The following is an 18,762-nucleotide window of genomic DNA, read 5'->3' on the forward strand; positions in this document are numbered from 1 at the left end:
GTAAAAATCATTTGACTAAATGCTTCATCATCAGAACATTCAAACAAGCACCGAGGCATAGTTTGGCTGGTGATCAAAGGGCCCTCCCTCCCTGTCAGATCCACCATGCTTGCCTGGAGTCTCACCCCCTCCACAATCTGTCCTCGAAGTGGCAGCAGTGGGTAAGAGACTGTCATCCACCTCTTTCGGGAACGTGTCTTTATGAAGGAGGTGTGGAAAAAGATGAAGTGATTTTTGTCCAGGTTCATAGCGAGCAGCAGCTCTGTGCTCTATGGGCTGTTCCCATGGATGCACACCGAAATAAACTTCAACTGCTGCTGAAGGATCAATATTTTGGTGAAAGATGCCCTTTGGTGTGCCAGAAATTTGTTGGTGCCCCAGTGCAAAGAACCGTCAATAACCAAGTTTTGCAGACCAGCACATTCCAAGCACATACTAAGAGATGTACTAATGCTTGGGCCAGTTAGCAGCAAAGGCACTATGGAGAAAAGCCACTGTCCAAGGCTCTCCTCCCTTGGTACACAGAGGGGCTGGCAACTGTGTAAAACCTCCCTCGGGTCGTATGGTTAACAGTAAACGAATATTGTAACTATTAACTGTGAATGTAAATAGAATGAGGCACCTCAAATTACTACATACTGTATTGAAAGGAACTGATTTGTTTTACACATTACGTAATATCAACTTGTCATGTAACACTTTTACAACTTTTATGAATAAAGTATATTTTTCAAAAAACCTCCTCGTGCTAATTTTATATGGCAGTTACCTTACTGTGTGCTTTATAAGCTTGGGGATTACATTATGGAAACCTCTTCTCATTAACATAAGAAGGCCTTTAATGATTTCCACACCTGCCTGTTGTTTTTCCACAGTAGGTTCATTAACTCAAGGCTGGAAGATGTGATGTCGACATAGGTCTTGTTTCCCATTATTTGCATCTCAGGAGTGATAAACTCCAGTCACCCGAGTGTAAAACTGCATTCAGGTTCCTAGGAATATCCTAAAGATAGAAATAATGGTTTATTTAGTTATTGTTCAAATCCAATTTTTTTAACTTGTTGCCACCTGTCTCATTAACATTTGCTGAGACTGCAATTTACACACTCCCACAACCTATTTTCAGATAGTGAATCAGGGTTTCCCTTAAGGGATATGCTTATATTTTTGTTGGCTAGGAGAAGGCAATGGAGGGACATTAGACTAGTGAGGTTGCATCACAGACATATGCACTAACCTGCTAGTATTCTTTCCTAATATTTTATGGTAAAAAGCGTATGGGTGGTGACAGTTCTTTCTGCATTTTCACTGCAGTACTTGTAATGTATTTACTTTAAAAAAGGACATTCCAAAAGTAGATTTATAGCTCACCTCCGCCAAGTCCATAGCCATTAAGGCCATCACATTCCTAGCTTCTATGGAATAGGGCCATTTCAGGCTGCCTTTGGGGCACCTAAAGAACAGGGCAAACACCAGTGACACATGCATTGAGCAAATCACAAATGCACTGTCCTCGAGTAGAAGCAGTTTGTTCAGCCGGTACTGGTGTCTACAATTCCCAACATGTACTATTCGAATTGTGCTCCACTCAATTCATAAAGCACAGCAGCTATGGCAATATCCACTATTCGCTTTCCTACAAACACGTTTTGACAGTAATTCGTGAATCTTTAGAGCAAAGTTTTGACAGGAAAATATTCCAGGCGTAAGTTTTGTTTCAAACAGAAACCAAGTGAGTGCCATTTTTTGTATAAGGCATGAAAAGCAAGAAAAAGAATGTTAAACGCTTTCCGAGGTAAAAATTGAAAGATTGATAGCAAAGGTAAACAGATGTTCATCCGTTCAGAAATAGAATTGTGTAGCTGTGAAATTATGCAACTTACTGCAGCATTTTTATCGCTTGGTGTGGTACTAAGAACAGGAGTGGCCAAACCCAACCTTGTTTGAACAATTAGTTTTTAGGTCATATTTGTCAAAGATAAATGTGTCGTGCAAAAAAACTGCAAACAAAGATGGACTCAAAAGAATCAAGAACAAAATTATTTTGCTCTAAATCTTCAACGGTTTCCAGCTGCAACATTAGTTGTTGTGCTACCACGCGAGGTTACCGTTTTTCCCCCAAAGGGGTTTATTTTATTGACAGGACGAGTTTTTTTTAAACCGGTTTTTAAAATTTAGTGCGAGCTATTTCATCAGAAAGTAGCGTTTACATAACTGCTGCAGGATTTCTATTTTAAGCAATCCACAGGATCTGTAGTTGTTACACTGCTCCGGTAGGTGATGCAAGGGAAATAAAATATATCGTTTAGACTTCTCATTTTTCTGCAGGGCCTTATATAATTGTTGGTCGATTTTTTCTCTCTACCGCGATTGTTTCAAAATGTGCACGCAATTTTAAATAAGTTAAAGCCAATGAACTTAAAAGAGTAAGCATATCATATTTCTAAATCGGATGGAGGCGGCTACCTAGTCACCACTTCTACATTCGGTGGCTGCAACCGCTGGTGACTACTCCATTGTATATATTAAATTGCTGGTATTCATTTCTCAAACGACAAAGCCCGATGCTCTTTCTATAAATAAATCAACACATTCCTTTTTAAAAACTACCATACAGATCAGAAGGGCAGTGCTGAATCAGCTCTGCGTTGTTAGCTGATCACAAGTGATAATGTGGTGGTACCTGCTGGAAACTGTACACGTGCAAGATTGTAGTTGAGAACAGAATCAGGTTTACTGTGATAGCTTGCACGATTGAATGGCAATGCCAACATGGGCTATCTAGACTCAACCACGAAGCCATGACCAGGGTGCAGGCGTCAACACTGTTGGGGCCATATCTCAACCAGAAGAAAAAAAAAATGTATCTAATGCAAATGATCATATTTAGAAAAAGGGGACTTTGCCACGTTTGTCTATAGACTTTGGAAGCTGTGGCAAATTTTGTGATGTTTTGAAAGTTAGATGTTCATTTACTGTGAATGTAACTCGACAGATATGATCTGCAATTATTGCAGAGCTCCAGCAGAAAATGGAAGTACACACTTCATAATCTAGCATGTTTTACATCACATTTTCTTGAAGGGGATTTTATGCAACTGCAGCCTACTGCTACATTGTCATTGTTCTTGCATAGAAATGTACAGCAGAGCAGGGAGGAGAGCGTGAAAGACAAAAAGTTCTGAAAATTAGTGGCTGAAGAGAAAAATATGACTTTTTTTTGGCAAGGAATCAAATAATTATAGGACTTATGATCTGTATTGAATGCAAACTTCTAGACCACTTCATGTGGGTAGAAACATACATTTTCCCTTTATTTACCTTCTATTACTATCAAGACTATGAACCAATGCATTTGTATCAAATCACCAGTGACCTTAGTTTTTCAGCATTCAATACAGCTAGTGCATTTAACACAGGATGAAGTCTCTTACAGAACATGACCTTGCTACATTATGTACATGTGAACCAAAGGTCTACAGCAATGCTTCACAAAATATTTTCCAATGTGACCCCATAGTAACACACCAGCACCTTCAAGGGCAATCAGGGGTGAGCAACAAATGCTGGCCTTTCCGGCAATGCCCACATCGCATATATAAATTCGAATTAACATGATCCCAGCAAAAACAAAACAGCAATAAACCAGCAGAGTAACATTCAGTATATAATTAAAGTGGGTTTTATAGATCAAGATATAATACATTCATACAAATAAGAATTGCTTTTAATAAGTACTTGTCAAAATGTTTTTATGTTAAATACTGATGTAGGTTTCAGTCATGCTCTTCATTTCTTCTGGTGATAAGGCTCAGTGAAACTTCTCTCTCTCCTCATATGTCCCTCTTCCCAACTCCCACTCAACAGCTCTCTCTTCCCAACCTCCCCACACACCAGCTGAACCCTGCTAAGACTTGGGCTTCGGACTCCACTGCTCCCCCCTCCTCGGTCTGCTGAACCCCAAGACTCAACTGTAAACACCCTTAACCGCTATCATCCTGCTGAAACCTGCAGCTAGCAACAGAGCACACCCTCCCGCTGGGGTGAGCGTAGCTCCAACACTCGAAGCTCAACACAATCCAGGACAAAGCAGCCCGCTTGATTGGCACCACATCAACAAACGTTCACTCCATCACCAACACAGTGGCAGTCGCGTGTACCATTTATAAGATGCACTGCAGGAATTCACCAAGGCTCCTTAGGCAGCATCTTGCAAACCCACGACCACTACTATCTAAGGACAAGGGCAGCAGACACATAGGAACACCACTACCTGGAAGTTCCACTCCAAGCCACTCACCATCCTGACTTGGAAATATATCGTTGTTCCTTCATTGTCGCCGGATCAAAATCCTGGAACTCCCTAACAGCACTGCGGGTGTACCAACACCACATAGACAGTAGCGGTTCAAGAAGGCAGCTCACCACCACCTTCTCAAAGGCAATTAGGGATGGGCAATAAATACTGGCCTAGTCAACAACATCCACATCTCATGAATGAATAAAAAATACTCCCGAGCTTGCTCCCAGCCTCGTTATTGGCAGGCTTCCAGACTTTGAGACTCTCCTCTCGGCTTTGGCTGTGTTCAAGGCAGCAGTAGCCAAAGGAAGTTAGAGATCAGAAAAAAATGTTAAGGACAGGCTTCAATCATCCAAAATTCGGAATTCTGTCAACTGACAGAAATATCTAATTCCTGCAGCAGTGGAGCAGGCCATTCAGCCCAATAGGTCTTTGCCTGTGCTTATGAGCCTCCAGGAGCTTCTTCCCACCTACCTTTTCACCTATCAACATATCCTGTTATCCCTTTCTCCCTCATGTACTTATCTAGCTTTCCCCTACATGTTTTTACACTCTTCACCTCAACCACTCTATACGTAACAAGTTTTGTTCTCATCACGGATTAAAGAAGCTTTGTCTGAATCCCTTATTGGATTTCCCAGTGACTATCTTATATACATGGACCTAGTATTGGACTCCCCCATAAGTGGAATCATCATCTCTTTGTCTTTATATTTTTCTCTACAACAACTAAGTGAATATCTATGTGGCACTTAAATCATTAATGGCAACAATCGAACTTTCCTGGAAGGGTTTGGAGAAACGTCGGACAAGGCCAGATTATTTCAGATGACAGTGAACAACATACAGTGGATCAAGCTTCAACCTGTTTGAGAAAGAACCCCTCAGGTGAGAGAATAATTCAGATGTGCCTATGTATTTAATTCAATCCTGTGCTCTCAAATTATTTCAGCGTATAATATGAATGATTGATTAGAAGTTGCTTCCATTTCATTTCAGGCAAAATCATATTGGCCTGTTAATCTAATTTAAGGATGTGCATTTATCCACATTAAACTTTAATAAAGGTCTGTCCAAACCATTGACAACTCATTCTTCAAGATGCTGTTGGTATAAGATACTAATATAATTACACTAAAATTTAAAATGACAATGGAGTAAGTCCTTATAGTCCACTTAGCTATTTTGATATTCCACACACAAATTAAAAGCTGAAAGCAACAACTTGTAGTTATATAGAGCCATTAACCTAATAAGACATCCCAAGGCGCTTCATGGGAGAGCTAAACAAATTTGACAGCAAGCCACAGAAAAATTAGTGCAGGTGACCAAATGTTTGATCAAAGAAGTAGGTTCTTTAAAAAGGAAAGAGGTAGAGAAGCAGAGGTTTAAGGAGGGAATTCCAAAGTTTAGGCCCTCAGCCACTGAAGGTGGAGCGATTAAAACTGGGGATGTGCAAGAGGCCAGAATTGGAGGACCACAGATATCGCAAGAAGGTTTTAGGTAAGGCAGGAGGCAATTATGGACATAGAGTGGGCCGAGGCTATGAAGGAATTTAAAACAGGATGAGGATTTCAAAATCAAGTAGTTGTTTAACTAGTAGCCAATGTCCGTCAGCAAGCAGCGGGGTCAATGGGCATTGATGCAAGTTAGAACGTGGATCTCAAGTTTACGGAGGGTAGAACGTTTGAGACCCGCAAGAAGAGAGTGTTAGAATAGTCAGGTTTGGAGGTAACAACAGCATGGATGAGGGTTTCAGTAGCATATGGGCTGAGGCAGAGGGGGAGTTGTGAAATGTTATAGAAGTGGAAATTGTCGGTCTAAGTGATGACTGAATATGTAGTCAGAAGCTAATTTTGGGGTTAACATGGCACTGACATTGCAAACAATCTGGTCAGCCTCAGAGATGGAGTTGGCTGCTAGGAAATTACAAAATAAAGTTGGCTGTCCCATCTGACTAATTTCTGGAGCTGCATTGCAAAACAAACTGGGAATGTTCAGTGCAAATTATGATTTGGACTAGCAAGTGTGCAATTGAACTTCAGCATTCAAAAGCCAGAATTCCAAGTGACAACACAAAGAACTGTATAGAGAAATGGCTATAATGAAATGTGCAAATTTCTTTCTCTATTGACACAAAAATTTGAGGTGTAATTTTAATGTCTAGGTTCCTAGGCATAAGAGCAATTGAAATGGTGTTTGGAGACAATAGGTTATGCCTTACTGGCATTTAAGAAATCAGAATAGTTACTACACAGCCATTCAGCCCATCAGGTCCATGCTGGCTCGATGCAAGAGGAAGTTAGCTAGTCCTATTCCCATGCTCTGTGCTCAAAGCCTTGCAGTTTTTTTCTCTTCAAGTACATATCCAATTTAGTTTTAAAAACCATGATTCAATTTGCCTTCACCACCCTCTGACAGTGCATTCCAGATCTTAACAACTTGCTGCTTAACTTCCTTGCTTTGTACTCTATGCATCTGCTTATAAAGCCCAGGATCCCATCTTTCTCAACTTGCCCTATCTCCAAGGATTTGTGCATATATACCCTAAAGTGTCTGTTCTTGCACCCCCTTTAGAATTGTACCCTTTAATATATGTTGCCTCTCCTACCAAAAATGTAGTTTAACACAGAAGTGTGAAGTGATACATGTGCCAAGTGTCTGCCCATCCCATAAACCCATCTGTCCTCTTGAAGTCTATCACTATCCTCTTCACAGTTCACAATATTACCAAGATTTGTCATTTGCAAATTCTGAAGTTGTGTCCTGTACACCCAATTCTAGGTCATTAATATGTCAAGAAAAGTGGCCCCAGAACTGACCCATGGGGAACACCTCTGTATACCTTCCTCCATTCCAAATAACAAGTACTCACCACTACTCTGTTTCCTGTTACCCAGTCAACTTTTAAATTATGCTACCACTGTCCCTTTTATTCCATGGGCTTTAACTTTGCTGGCAGGCCTGTCCTGTAGCATTTTAACAAACACCTTTTGAAGTCCATATAGGCCACATCAACCACAATATCCTCATTAACCCTCTGTTACCCAATCAATTAATATGGTTAAACACAATTTTTGTTTAATAAATTTGATTAATTTCTTTAATTAATCTACACTTCTCAAAGTGACTATGTCCCAGATAATCATTTCTAAAACTTTCTCGCCAATGAAGTTGACTGGCCTGTAGTTGCTAGATTTATCCTTAGGCCCTTTTTTGAACAAGGGTGTAACATTTGCAATTCTCCAGTCATCTTTTACCAGCCCCGTGTCAAAGGAGGATTGGAAGAATATGGTCAGCACCTCCACAATTTCCACCCTTATGCTCAGCATCCTCAGATAAATCGCCAGGACTGGATGGGATGCAGGTAAGGTCAGCCTTTCTAAAACCATCTACCAATTTTTAGTCCACTCAATATTTCACCTATATCCTCATTCACTATGATTCCAGCAGTATCGTCTTCTGTCCTCAATGTTAACTGAGGTTAATTTTTTGAGCAGCTAATACAGTTTTAGAAGTCAGGGTGTGGTGGTGGTGGGGTGGGGGAATCACAAAAACAAAAATGTTTGTATTTGCTGGCTGTTTCTTAAATGTATTCTCAATACTTAGGGAGTTAGGAGTCAGCTACAGCCAATACGTTATAGCATGCTTCACTCAAATTTATATTTTATTCTGTTATCTGTATTCTCCAGTCCAGGAGGTAGCTAATGCTATGGATGATGGCCATCTATTTTCAGAACCAAAGTACTGACATACCTTGGTTTTACAATTTTCACTCTGAAAATATACTTGGCCATAATCATCAACATTTGTACCACTTCAATTTTTAAAGGCAGTCAAGTTAAAGCTAAATGCAGAAAAACCTTGACCTCCTGAAAGACTGTTACTGACATTCAGAGCACACAAGAATTCAAGTTAAAACAAGGATGTGGGGCAGTGATGTCAGGGTGCTGGGTCTTTCACTATTCTCAAGCTGTATTTAACGGCAAATCCAGAAATTGCAAATTGGTTCAAAATTTAATATTGATAAGTACAAGGAAAAATGTGTATCGCAAGTGTATTCTGGATGATGTAAATAGCCAACAATGAAATGCAAAGCTATCTGAAAATTATGTAAGATTTATCATTTAGTAGGTTACATCACTGAGGAGCAGCAACAAATAAAGCAAACAGAATGTTAAATTCTGCTTATTGACTGGAAGTCATAAGACACAATGGTAAAGCTTGCGCAGTTTTGGTTTTGTTCATTGCACCACAAGGGAAACTGGAACCAGAAAAGCAGTGAAGGGATGATCCAAGCTCAATCCTGATATCAAAGAGATTAAATCACTAGTAAATGCTTGAAAAGCCTCAAAAAGCATGGAATGGGAATCTTGCATAAATATCCAAGTATTACAACAGTGTAGATAAAAAGGTATGATACCAGAACAAGGGGCAGAGCCTAAAACTGCTGATAGTAAAAATTAGGAGATTCAGGTTAGAATTTCAGAATACAAAGCGCGATCAGCATTTTATACAGGCAAGCGGATGTGAAAACCTTGAACTCATTCAAGAAGCTGATTGGGTGAGGAGAAATGTTGAAAAAAAACTGTGTGGATAACCAAGACGAGTAAATCACCTTTTTTATCTGCATCAGTATTGCGATTAAATTGAACAATAACAACATGCATTTATATAGCAGCTTCAACATCGCAAAATGTCCTAAGGCACTTCAGAGGTGCATCATCAAACAAAATTTGATACTGAGCCACAAAGAAATGGAGAACTCTGAAAAGCATGTGAAAGTATATAATCTAAGGTGACATAACACATTCATCAATAATACCTCAAAAGTTGCCTTCTTGTCTGGACAATATAAAGGTTCAGTTTTCTAGCATGACATGATAGGCAGCCCTGACAATTTCAGCCTTGTGCTATTCAGATTTTCCTGTTGCATAAATTAAGATAGCAGAGCTAACAGAGACACTTGTCAACATAAGAGAACAAAAAAACCCCTATAAAGTCAGTTCCATGATGTTTGATCCTTTGCCCAAAACTGAACTTCATATTCCCACAGGATGCAGTCTTTGCTGATTTGGACTACAAGAAATAATGATATTGAACAATGTTATGGTGAACATTAAATGAATTCAAAGTGCTTCAATTACTCAACTGATTTTCAGGCTTCATACCCATATCTGTAGTAAAGATCTAGGTCAACAGAGACAGCATCTGATGTTCCAAACATGTCTTCAACCAAGCTAGAAAATGTACATATTTGAAGATTACATTATTGGTGGTGTTGGTCTGGACTTCAAATATATGAAGTTCCTGGCTGTGTGTGTGTTGCAGGGCTCAGGATGGCAGCCAGTATAAACTCAAAGTAACTTCTAGGAATCAGGCTAAATGTATTAGTAAATGTACATACTGATCAATGAATACCCCACAATCAAATGACTGGCTAAAATAATTAAAATACCCAATAACAAATCCTGAAAATTTCAATGGGCTATTAATATCTGGTTAAATCCTGAATATAAATTTATCCATTAAGATATATGTTTCTATTATCAGGTAGTTTGATATTCACTATGTACAAATGTACTTATAATTCACAGCTCATGTAAAATGATCATCTTTCTAGAGATCCATTAACGCCAGATGAGACACCGAGTTGTGAGAAAAGACCAGCAAAACTATTTATTCACTTTAGCCAAGATTAAGAGAAGATCTGAAAGAGGTGTTCAAAATTATGAATAGCTTCAAGATAAATTGGAAAAAAACAATTACTGGTTATCATTCAGTAGAAATAAAGTTATACGGTAATCTGACTGAAAATCAAAATAAATGTTAGGAGGATTTAAAAAAAAAAAGTCGTTAGAAGGAATTTACTTGGAATGTTACCAGGGACAGTAGTGAAAGTAGACTTCGTAACAGCTTTTGAAAATTGGGAATTTGAAAAAAAAAAGGTGTTAGAAAAAGGGACCATGGATTTGTCATTAATTTAGACAGCAGTTATCCACTTTTGCCATTTTAAGCTACTGGGCCAAATTGCTGTATTCTGTGCTGTAAAATGCAATGATTCTAGGTATTCAAGTTTTAAGTATAAGTAAGGATTTCGAACACAGGTTCACTGTCTTAAATTTACTTGAATGGGTGATACTTAAATGTTCATGTTTTACCACTATTCATCTCTAAACTGAGTGTGTGCAAAACTATAACCAATTATATAACTGTAAAATCATAGAATGGTTAGGCATAGGAGGAGGCCATACAGCCTGTCATGTCCTTGCTGGCTCTCTAAGAGCTACTCAGCTAGTCTCATTTCCCTGCCTATTTCTCATAGCCGTATAATTTTCTTTTCAGATAATTATCCAATTCCCTTTGAAAGCCATGATTGAATCTACAACCACCACGCTCAAGTCATGTATCCCAGATCCTAACCATACACTGAATAAATTTTTTTCATGTTGCCATTGCTTCTTTTGCCATTCACCTTAAAGCGATGTCCTCTGGTTCAAGATTCTTCCACCAATGGGAACAGTTTCACCCATCTACTCTGTCCACATGCCTCATGCTTTTGAACCTCTTATTAGATCACCTCTCAACCTTCGCTTCTCCAAAAATAGCTCCATATAACCCTAGCGCCCCTCCGCTGCTGCACCACTTTTAAAATTATATTCTTATAGCCTTTCCTCGTTCTTCCTACTTCACACTTCTCTACATTAAACTTCATCTAACACATGTTCTGCCCATTCCATCAGCCTATGTCCTCTTGAAGTGTAAGACTATTCATAGTTCACAACGCTTCCAAGTTTTGTGTCATCTGCAAATTTTGAAATTTGAAGTGCCAGAATTAGATTTGTAGCCACTTATCTACCTAATGATTTAACAAGTGTAGCTGCAGCAGCAAGCAGCTGTAACACTGAGTGAAAAATTGGGAAAAGTAATCTTGGATGCATAGGCATTTTCAGGCACAAATAGTTTGGTAGCGGAAAAACATTTACCTTTCATGTATTTCACTGTACTCAAAAGTAGATACTGGTGCACATTACATCAAGTTTTCTTGTTCAAGAAATTAGTCTGACAGACAAGTGCTGTGAATATTTTCTCAAAAGTCTGGAGGCATCCTCTATCAACCTGCCCCCATAAAAACACAAGGGCCTGTTTTTCAGATGGACACCAACTGACTTTTAGTTTCTCACACCCCCCCGCCCGACCTGTTACACTAGGTCCTCTGCTGCATATACATTGAGCTTACCACTCTTGCTTTATGTAAACAGTGGCATCTGGCACCCATTGTTAATTACACAACAGAATTAAAGGTAATTCAGACACTCTTCCCATAACAGTGTCATTGCAAATTTTCCTCACAAAAGCTATGCCCTGTAAATGGCTTGGATTTTATTCAATTCATGAGTAATAGCGTGTTGTTTCTTAGGCTTTAAAAGATCTGAATACCACATCATCAAAACATTTAAATAAAGGTCAGAGTGGCATAAATAGCTTGGACAAAGAATTGGGCTTATTCCTGTGGGTAGCTTAGCCTCATGCTAGTCATCTGAAAACCACTCCCCAAAGTTTGATAACCTGATTGTGTGTGGGCCCATCTTAAAATTTCTTCACAAAATTGTACACAGGTTGTTTAAGAATAACCAGCAGTGTTTGAATAATTTCCATGACACTGGTCCGAATAAGAGAATACAAATTTTACAAGGATATTACCCTTTCATTTATGGATGAAATGAGACATTGTTTGAGCAGTCCCAACCTAGTCTCTAATTAGCATGGGGCTGCAGAATTGCCCACAGTACAGTACATACTAGCAACCTATATCAAAGGCAATAAGGACAGATGGTTTGGGAAGTGCAAACAAAAACCCCTGCAAAACAGAAAAGGTGAAGTTAGTCTCATTAGAGAGGTAAGAGTTTAGTCTGCACCTAATGTTAGCATGATTTGGGAATGCCAAAAGTTTGAAATTATTCCATTCTGTAGCAATGATGCAGAAAATAAGACTTTAATTTCATCCTGGATTCAAACCCAGGAGTCAGAACTGAAATCCTTTTGACTTGGAAATTTTGTACTTCACTCTTTTGTTAATGTCATCTCATATTTCAGTTTTTCTGTTTTCATAGTTTTTCTTAACCAATCCCAAAACATTTTGTTCTTCTTGTCCCCCTTTCTTGCATACGGCACTACTTAAAAGCACAGTTTCTGAAGGTACACTGTGCTCCAAGCTTGGACCAATGATGTGGAGCACCAGAAGTTAGTTGAATGACGAACAAGGAGATCGTAACATGGAGGCTTTATTCTAGCCAACTGTCAGTCTAGACCTACGCTGTATGTTCAATAGCTTTGTAATTTATTTCTCCCAAAATCAAGTAAGAGTTACTTAATAGGTTTAAATCATAAAATGTTAGTGCACATTTGTGCTTTTTAAAGGTCAACCCAATGCTTTTGCATAAAATCTTACTTGATCAGGTGAATAAATATTTTGACAAAGTGATCACAGCTTTTAAAAAAAACTACTCAAAGTTGCAACATATGTATTTTTGAACACTTCCCACTATAACGGGGCAAAAAACAATCACAAACCAGCCTCCAATACAGCTCAATTATAGAAATATAACAAACTTGTAGTTAACTTTTAGAGCCATTAGTGCACAGGACAACAGGCTCTGGTGTAACAGTGATCCGTGATGCTCATGGTACCAAGACAACTCTAAAGATAAATAAACTTTACATTACTATGTCTCTAATTAAATAAAAGCTTTTTTTTGTTTTAAAATTACTCTGAAATCATTTGTAAGCATAGGAATTTTATAACCCGGGACACAACGGTCCCCTTAATGAAGCACACGGTTTCAACTGGCAGTGGGTAATACTGGGAGAAGCACACTATACTTTTCAGATGCGAATGCATAACATTTATGATAACAAAGGAAAGCTTGCCCTGAGTTTAGTCATGCAATATTGAATTGAGATACATAAACTAACATATGCAATTTACTTCTGAAAAATTCTTCCCTGAATATAAATTGTTAAATGTTGCAAAGATTACAATGCTCAACAGTTTTTATTTCATACATAGAAAACGTATTAGGAGTAGTGTTTGAAATGACAGAACTCCGTAAAATTTTAATGGCAGGTATTCTGGGAAAAAATAACAGCATTCCATCCACAAATATTTTCAAGGAATAAATATGCATTTATAAATAGTGTAAATTTACATCAAGATTAGAAACAAAACAAAAAAAATCACAAATCTTAAGTTTATTCCTTAGTCTATGTGCAACCCATTTATCTGTGACTTGGCTGTTTAGTTTAACTAGGAAACCAGAACAAATTTAAACATCATGGTTTCAAAATAACAAGACAGATGAACATAAAAGCAGTAAAAAAAATTCTCTCTCATCTAACTTTTCACATTACAAAATTTTCTTAATAGATGTTGCCCTCAAGAGAGACTTAAAATTCCTAACTACCATACAAAAATGACCAGCTAAGCTAGTACTTTTAAAGGGAAAAATCTGAATGAAAAAAGATGATGAAACCAATTCATCAGCCCAAGACAGAGTAATACAAAAAAAGAATGTCTTCAAGTCAGTAGTCTTTGTGTGATGTTGCCAGTTTTTCTCTGATATATACAAAATATGAAAAGTTATTTATAGGTACAGCTAAAACAGCTTTACTTGAATTCATTTATCCTGGAAAAGAAGCAGCTCCACTCCTATCCAGTATTGTTGACACTCCGCACTTGGAAGGTTGCATAGACACACAGTTTTCAGTCAGCAGCCACATGGGATAGCCAAAAATCAGTGGTGTAACACAGTGGAAGTTGATGTCACATCCTGAACACCAAAGATGTTTCACTAGTTGTCCATAAAACAATATGTGTCAAGATGAGGATGAAGGCAGAGGAGGGGCCTGCAACAGAAAGAAGATTTTAAATGAGAACAACCTATTTGTATGGTGATCCATGATCATCAGTTCTTTTCTGATCCAAGGCAAGTGGACTTCAAATAGCATTAATTAAAAATATCTGTATTCTGCCAGTGAGAATGAGAAAAATACAATCCGCAGGTTTCTACGAAGTTAACCGACCTCAAGCAAAGAAAGAATTGGTGGTTTCTAAAATCAGCCTCAGTGCCCCAGATGGCGGGGAGGCGTGGGTGAGGGGAACCGGGGAAGGGAAGTCCACTGCAATTTTCCAAGGCCAGCTGCTATTCAACAACCCCTGCTGGAAGGGTACAAGTGTGAATGCTAGTGAGGATAAGACCAGGCGTGGCTGTAATTCTCCAAAACAATGGTGCCCTGCCACAGTCAAAACTTATACATGGAGAATAGCAACTTGAGCAAAATAACAGTGGAAACATACGTCAGGCAGCAAATTACTGCCTACTAAGGATTGTAAAACTGGAGAAAGATGGCAAAGAAAGAAATTACAGTGACTACATAGTCCTCTCCCCAACATTTTTGTGCATTCAAAATGCTCTTCCTTCATTTGCCTGTTTGTAAATACAAAGCATATATATTCTAACCAGCACTAAAGTTGCTAATGTTCTTCGTCTGCTGTAGAATTCTACACTCTTTTTCTGTTTTATATTCTGTTTTCTTTACTTCAGTATTGACTCCCACACTGGGCATAATTCCAAGATGCTAGTCAGGCTCCAGTACTTTGATCAAGTGTTCTTCATTCTAATTAGCCTCAACAGTCACGTCAGCAGGCCATGCAATTGTGGAAGTTGCCAAAGGTGAGCTCAATGTGGTCCATACTAGTGTTCACCGATATGCAATAACCATAGGGGTCACTGTACAATGGTCAGAATCAAGAACCCTGGTTGATTCTTTTTCTTGCCTATCACAAGGGTGCCATGGTCAATTGTTCTATTCCCAATGAGACCAATTAAATTAGCACAGATCAAGGATTGAACCTGGTTTCTGTCTGATCTACATAGCTGAGCTATTAGGCCTAAGAATTCTAGAATTACTAAAGAACTTTCTCATTTTTACAGTAACAAGAATACTTTCCAAATATATTGCCCATTGTAATGATTGAACTTACTAATGTGAACTGGTCATAGATTTGCATCAGGTCCTCCATTTTGTATTGTTCCAGCACTACAAAATTGTCAAGATTTCCACTGGCCTTACGGGCACAGTCCTGGCAATGCACTACATAGGTCTTCCGTGAGTTACTCTCATTAGTAACAAAAAGCAGATCAAAAACTTCCACCTGTCGCACAGAAATAAATATTACAATACTTTATTACAGCATTATAAATTATTTTTCTGCAACAAAAATAATTTGTCAATATTTCTTTCACGCATACTAGATTTTAATCATTTCCATACGTTCACTTAATACTTCCCCTCACCAAGTTTTTCTACAATGCTTTAGAATTAAAAAGATGTACCATAAATCTTACAATGTCACTTGCGTTTAACAAAATGCACATCAGTTGGGGACGGAGTAGCTCATACTAGATTAAAACATATTGCCCTTTCACCTCTAGGTTAGATTTGTATCCAGTTCTTGAACTGTTAGAACACTATCCACCCTTTTTTGCTGAATCTTACGTGGTGAACTCAAGCAATCTCAACCCAGTTAGATTAGTGCGTACAGTTCTGGATACCACAATACTAAAAGGATGTTGCAGTTGAAAGGATACAGAAAGGGGCAACCAGAATAATTGATGGAATGGTGGGACTGGAGTATGACTGACAATTTTGTGCATTGGAAATGCTCTTACTGGAAAAGGCAAGGTAGAGAGGTGCTATACTGTGATCGTTGTTTTAAATTTTTTTAAAGAGTAGAATATAACAAACTTTTTCAACCTACCCAGAACAGGACAGGTTACCTGAGGTTTGGTAGCATAGTAGTTACATTACTGGGTTAGCAATCCAGAAGCCTGGACTAATGAACTGAGAAATGAGCTCAAATCCCACCATGGCAGCTGGGGGAAGATGAATTCAGTTAATTTATTAAATCTGGAATAAAAGCTAGTAACAGCAATGGTGACTATGACATTGTTGTAAAAATTGATTTGGTTCATTAATGTCCTTTAGGGAAGGAAATCTGCTGTAATTACCCCATCTGGCTCCAGACCAACAGTAATGTTCTTAACTAGCAGCCCACAGCTGTATCAAAATGCTAGGGAAAAAGTGTAAGAGTAAAATAAATCATATAACTTGGCATCAGCCTAACCACTAGACACAACAAAGACACATGCAGTCCAACAGACCCTCAAAAGTTCTCCTAATATCTGGGGACTTCTGCCAAAATTAAGAGAGCAGGCCCACAGACTAGCCAATCAAAAGCCTGACAGAATCTCACACTCAGAATCATAATTTGTTCTCACACACAAAATTTTAACTCTGTATAAGTGAATAGGTTTTGAATGTTAAAATCTGGTCCAATATAGTTTGCCAATGTACCAAACTCCTCCATCTCAATTCCTGCCCATAACGTCTCCCACTAACAGGACAGGCCCACCAGAGGCAGGACTGTAGTTTATAGTCAGAAGGGAGTGACCCCAGGTGTCCTCAATATTTACTCTGGGCCCCATGTAGTCTCATGGCATCAGGTCAAATATGGGCAAAGAAACTTGCTGATTACCACTTGTTGCCCTTCCTCAGCTAGGTTCATGGTTTATACTAATATTTTAGAGGCAACTTTTAGGTTTTAGGAATTAAAGTGTTAAATGTAAGATAAATGGAAAAACCTGATCAAGAAACTGATAACTCTATTGTGAATACAAATCAAAAAAATCTTGGGAGTTAATTACAGTTAAAAGGCAACCTTATGTTTATCTTACAAGGTCAGAGGTAGAGCTGCAGGCATTTGAACAATGGATGACCCATCTTTAAGCCTGTGATGGAGCTAGGAGTTCCACTCTTACTTCAATAAAAATTTTAAATTGTTTATGTAGCTCCCAGATGAAAAAAGTTGAAAGCTGGTTGTAAACATGAGTTTCTTAACAGGGGCAGCAGCAATTCTGGGAGAGGGGATTGTGAAACTCCATTAGAGATATAAATTATTCATGTGGGTTACAGAATCAAAGAGTTGTGTTGAAAGTAAAAATAATTAGTTTGGAGTTCTGTTTGAGCCATCTTAAAGCATGCCATGTCATCATGGAAATGGGCGGTGGGGTTTAGAAGGTTCCTTTGTTTAATTTATCTGGGTTCTTCTCACAGAAGGCAGCTGAGGTTTTGGTCTAGGTATAGGCTGCAGCTCACTTAGTTGGGAGAGCCAAAGCAGGTAAATGTTAACTACGCCTGCAACTTAAGCAGAGAAAATAGTAACTTTATCGTTCACTGAGCAGAATGCGGGTGACGCTTAAGCTCAACTTCGCTTGGAAAGAGCTGTACAGACTGGGAAAAAGCAGTCTATGTATGTCCAAAGCCAGGACAAAGAGCTGAAAGAGTCCCCAGTCGTGAGGGTTTGAAGAGAATTTGGAACATCGTTTAATCAGAAGTTAATGGAAGGATCCCCATAAATTTTGTTCCTTGGAGAATAGCTAGAACACAGAGGAGAAGCCAAAGTGACTTCTGGAGAACTGTGGCATACCTTTGGGTCTGTCCCAGGAAAAGTGAATGAACCGTCAAGATTTCCTAAGGGAATTCTTGGAGGGAAGTAACAAATAGAATTGAGTTTATTGCATAAGTCTTTGTAAACTATAGTGTTAAAATTAGTGGTGCATGCTTTGTTTAATAATGTGAAATCTTGTGACATAATTTGAGTGATCACTGGGTATTCAAATTTCTTTTTAAACGTTAACAGTCTCTACAGGGATTGTAATACATGATGAACGCCACTTGGAAGAAGTACTGAAGATCGCAAGGCCACAGACTCTGGCTAAGAAATTTCAATGTTCATCACTAAGAGTGGCTAAGTAATACCATTATCAACCTACCTGCTGTAGGCAGGTACAAAAATGCTGCATTATAGAGGTGAGATAAAAGTGACTGCCCTTGGTATTAAGTCATTTGACTGAGCGTAGCATCAAGGAGCCCTAGCAAAATTGAATTCAATTGGAATATGGAGCAGAACACTCCACTTGTTGGAGCCATAGCTGGGAATTCTGCAGCTAGTAACTCACTTCCTGACTCCACAAAGCCTGTCCACCATCTACAAAGGCACAAGTCAGGTGTGTAATGGAATACACTCCACTTGCCTGGATGAGTGCAGCTCCAACAACACCCCAGAAGCTTATCATCATCCAGAACAAAGCAGCCATCTGATTGGTACCCCATTTTCCACCGCTTTCAATTTTCACTCCTACCACAACTGGCACACCATGGCTGCAGTGTGTAACATTTACAAGATACAGTGCAGCAACTGGACAAGGTGCTTCTTTGACAGCACCTTTCAAGTCCTCAACCTCTACCACCTAGAAAGACAAGGGCAGCAGCCGCATGGGAACATCACCACTTGTAAGTTCCCTTTCAAGTTACACATGATCATGAATTGTAAATATATT

General features: G+C 38.8%; 1 protein-coding gene across 4 annotated transcripts in view; it reads right to left on the reverse strand.

Moving 5' to 3' along the window:
• Nucleotides 1-13,336: 13,336 nt before the first annotated feature.
• kdm6a (lysine (K)-specific demethylase 6A) overlaps nt 13,337-18,762 on the reverse strand; it is a 274,780-nt gene continuing 269,354 nt past the window's right edge. For all 4 annotated transcript variants that reach the window (XM_078559720.1, XM_078559718.1, XM_078559719.1 and 1 more), the window contains 2 exons: nt 15,345-15,515; nt 13,337-14,206 (listed from right to left, as the gene is read on the reverse strand). In XM_078559720.1, coding sequence (XP_078415846.1) covers nt 14,177-14,206; nt 15,345-15,515 — 201 coding nt within the window. In that variant the 3' untranslated portion in view covers nt 13,337-14,176. The remainder of the gene's footprint in view (nt 14,207-15,344; nt 15,516-18,762) is intronic.

The sequence above is a fragment of the Cetorhinus maximus genome, chromosome 16, assembly GCF_964194155.1.
Source record: "Cetorhinus maximus chromosome 16, sCetMax3.hap1.1, whole genome shotgun sequence".
In the NCBI taxonomy this organism is placed as follows: domain Eukaryota; kingdom Metazoa; phylum Chordata; class Chondrichthyes; order Lamniformes; family Cetorhinidae; genus Cetorhinus; species Cetorhinus maximus.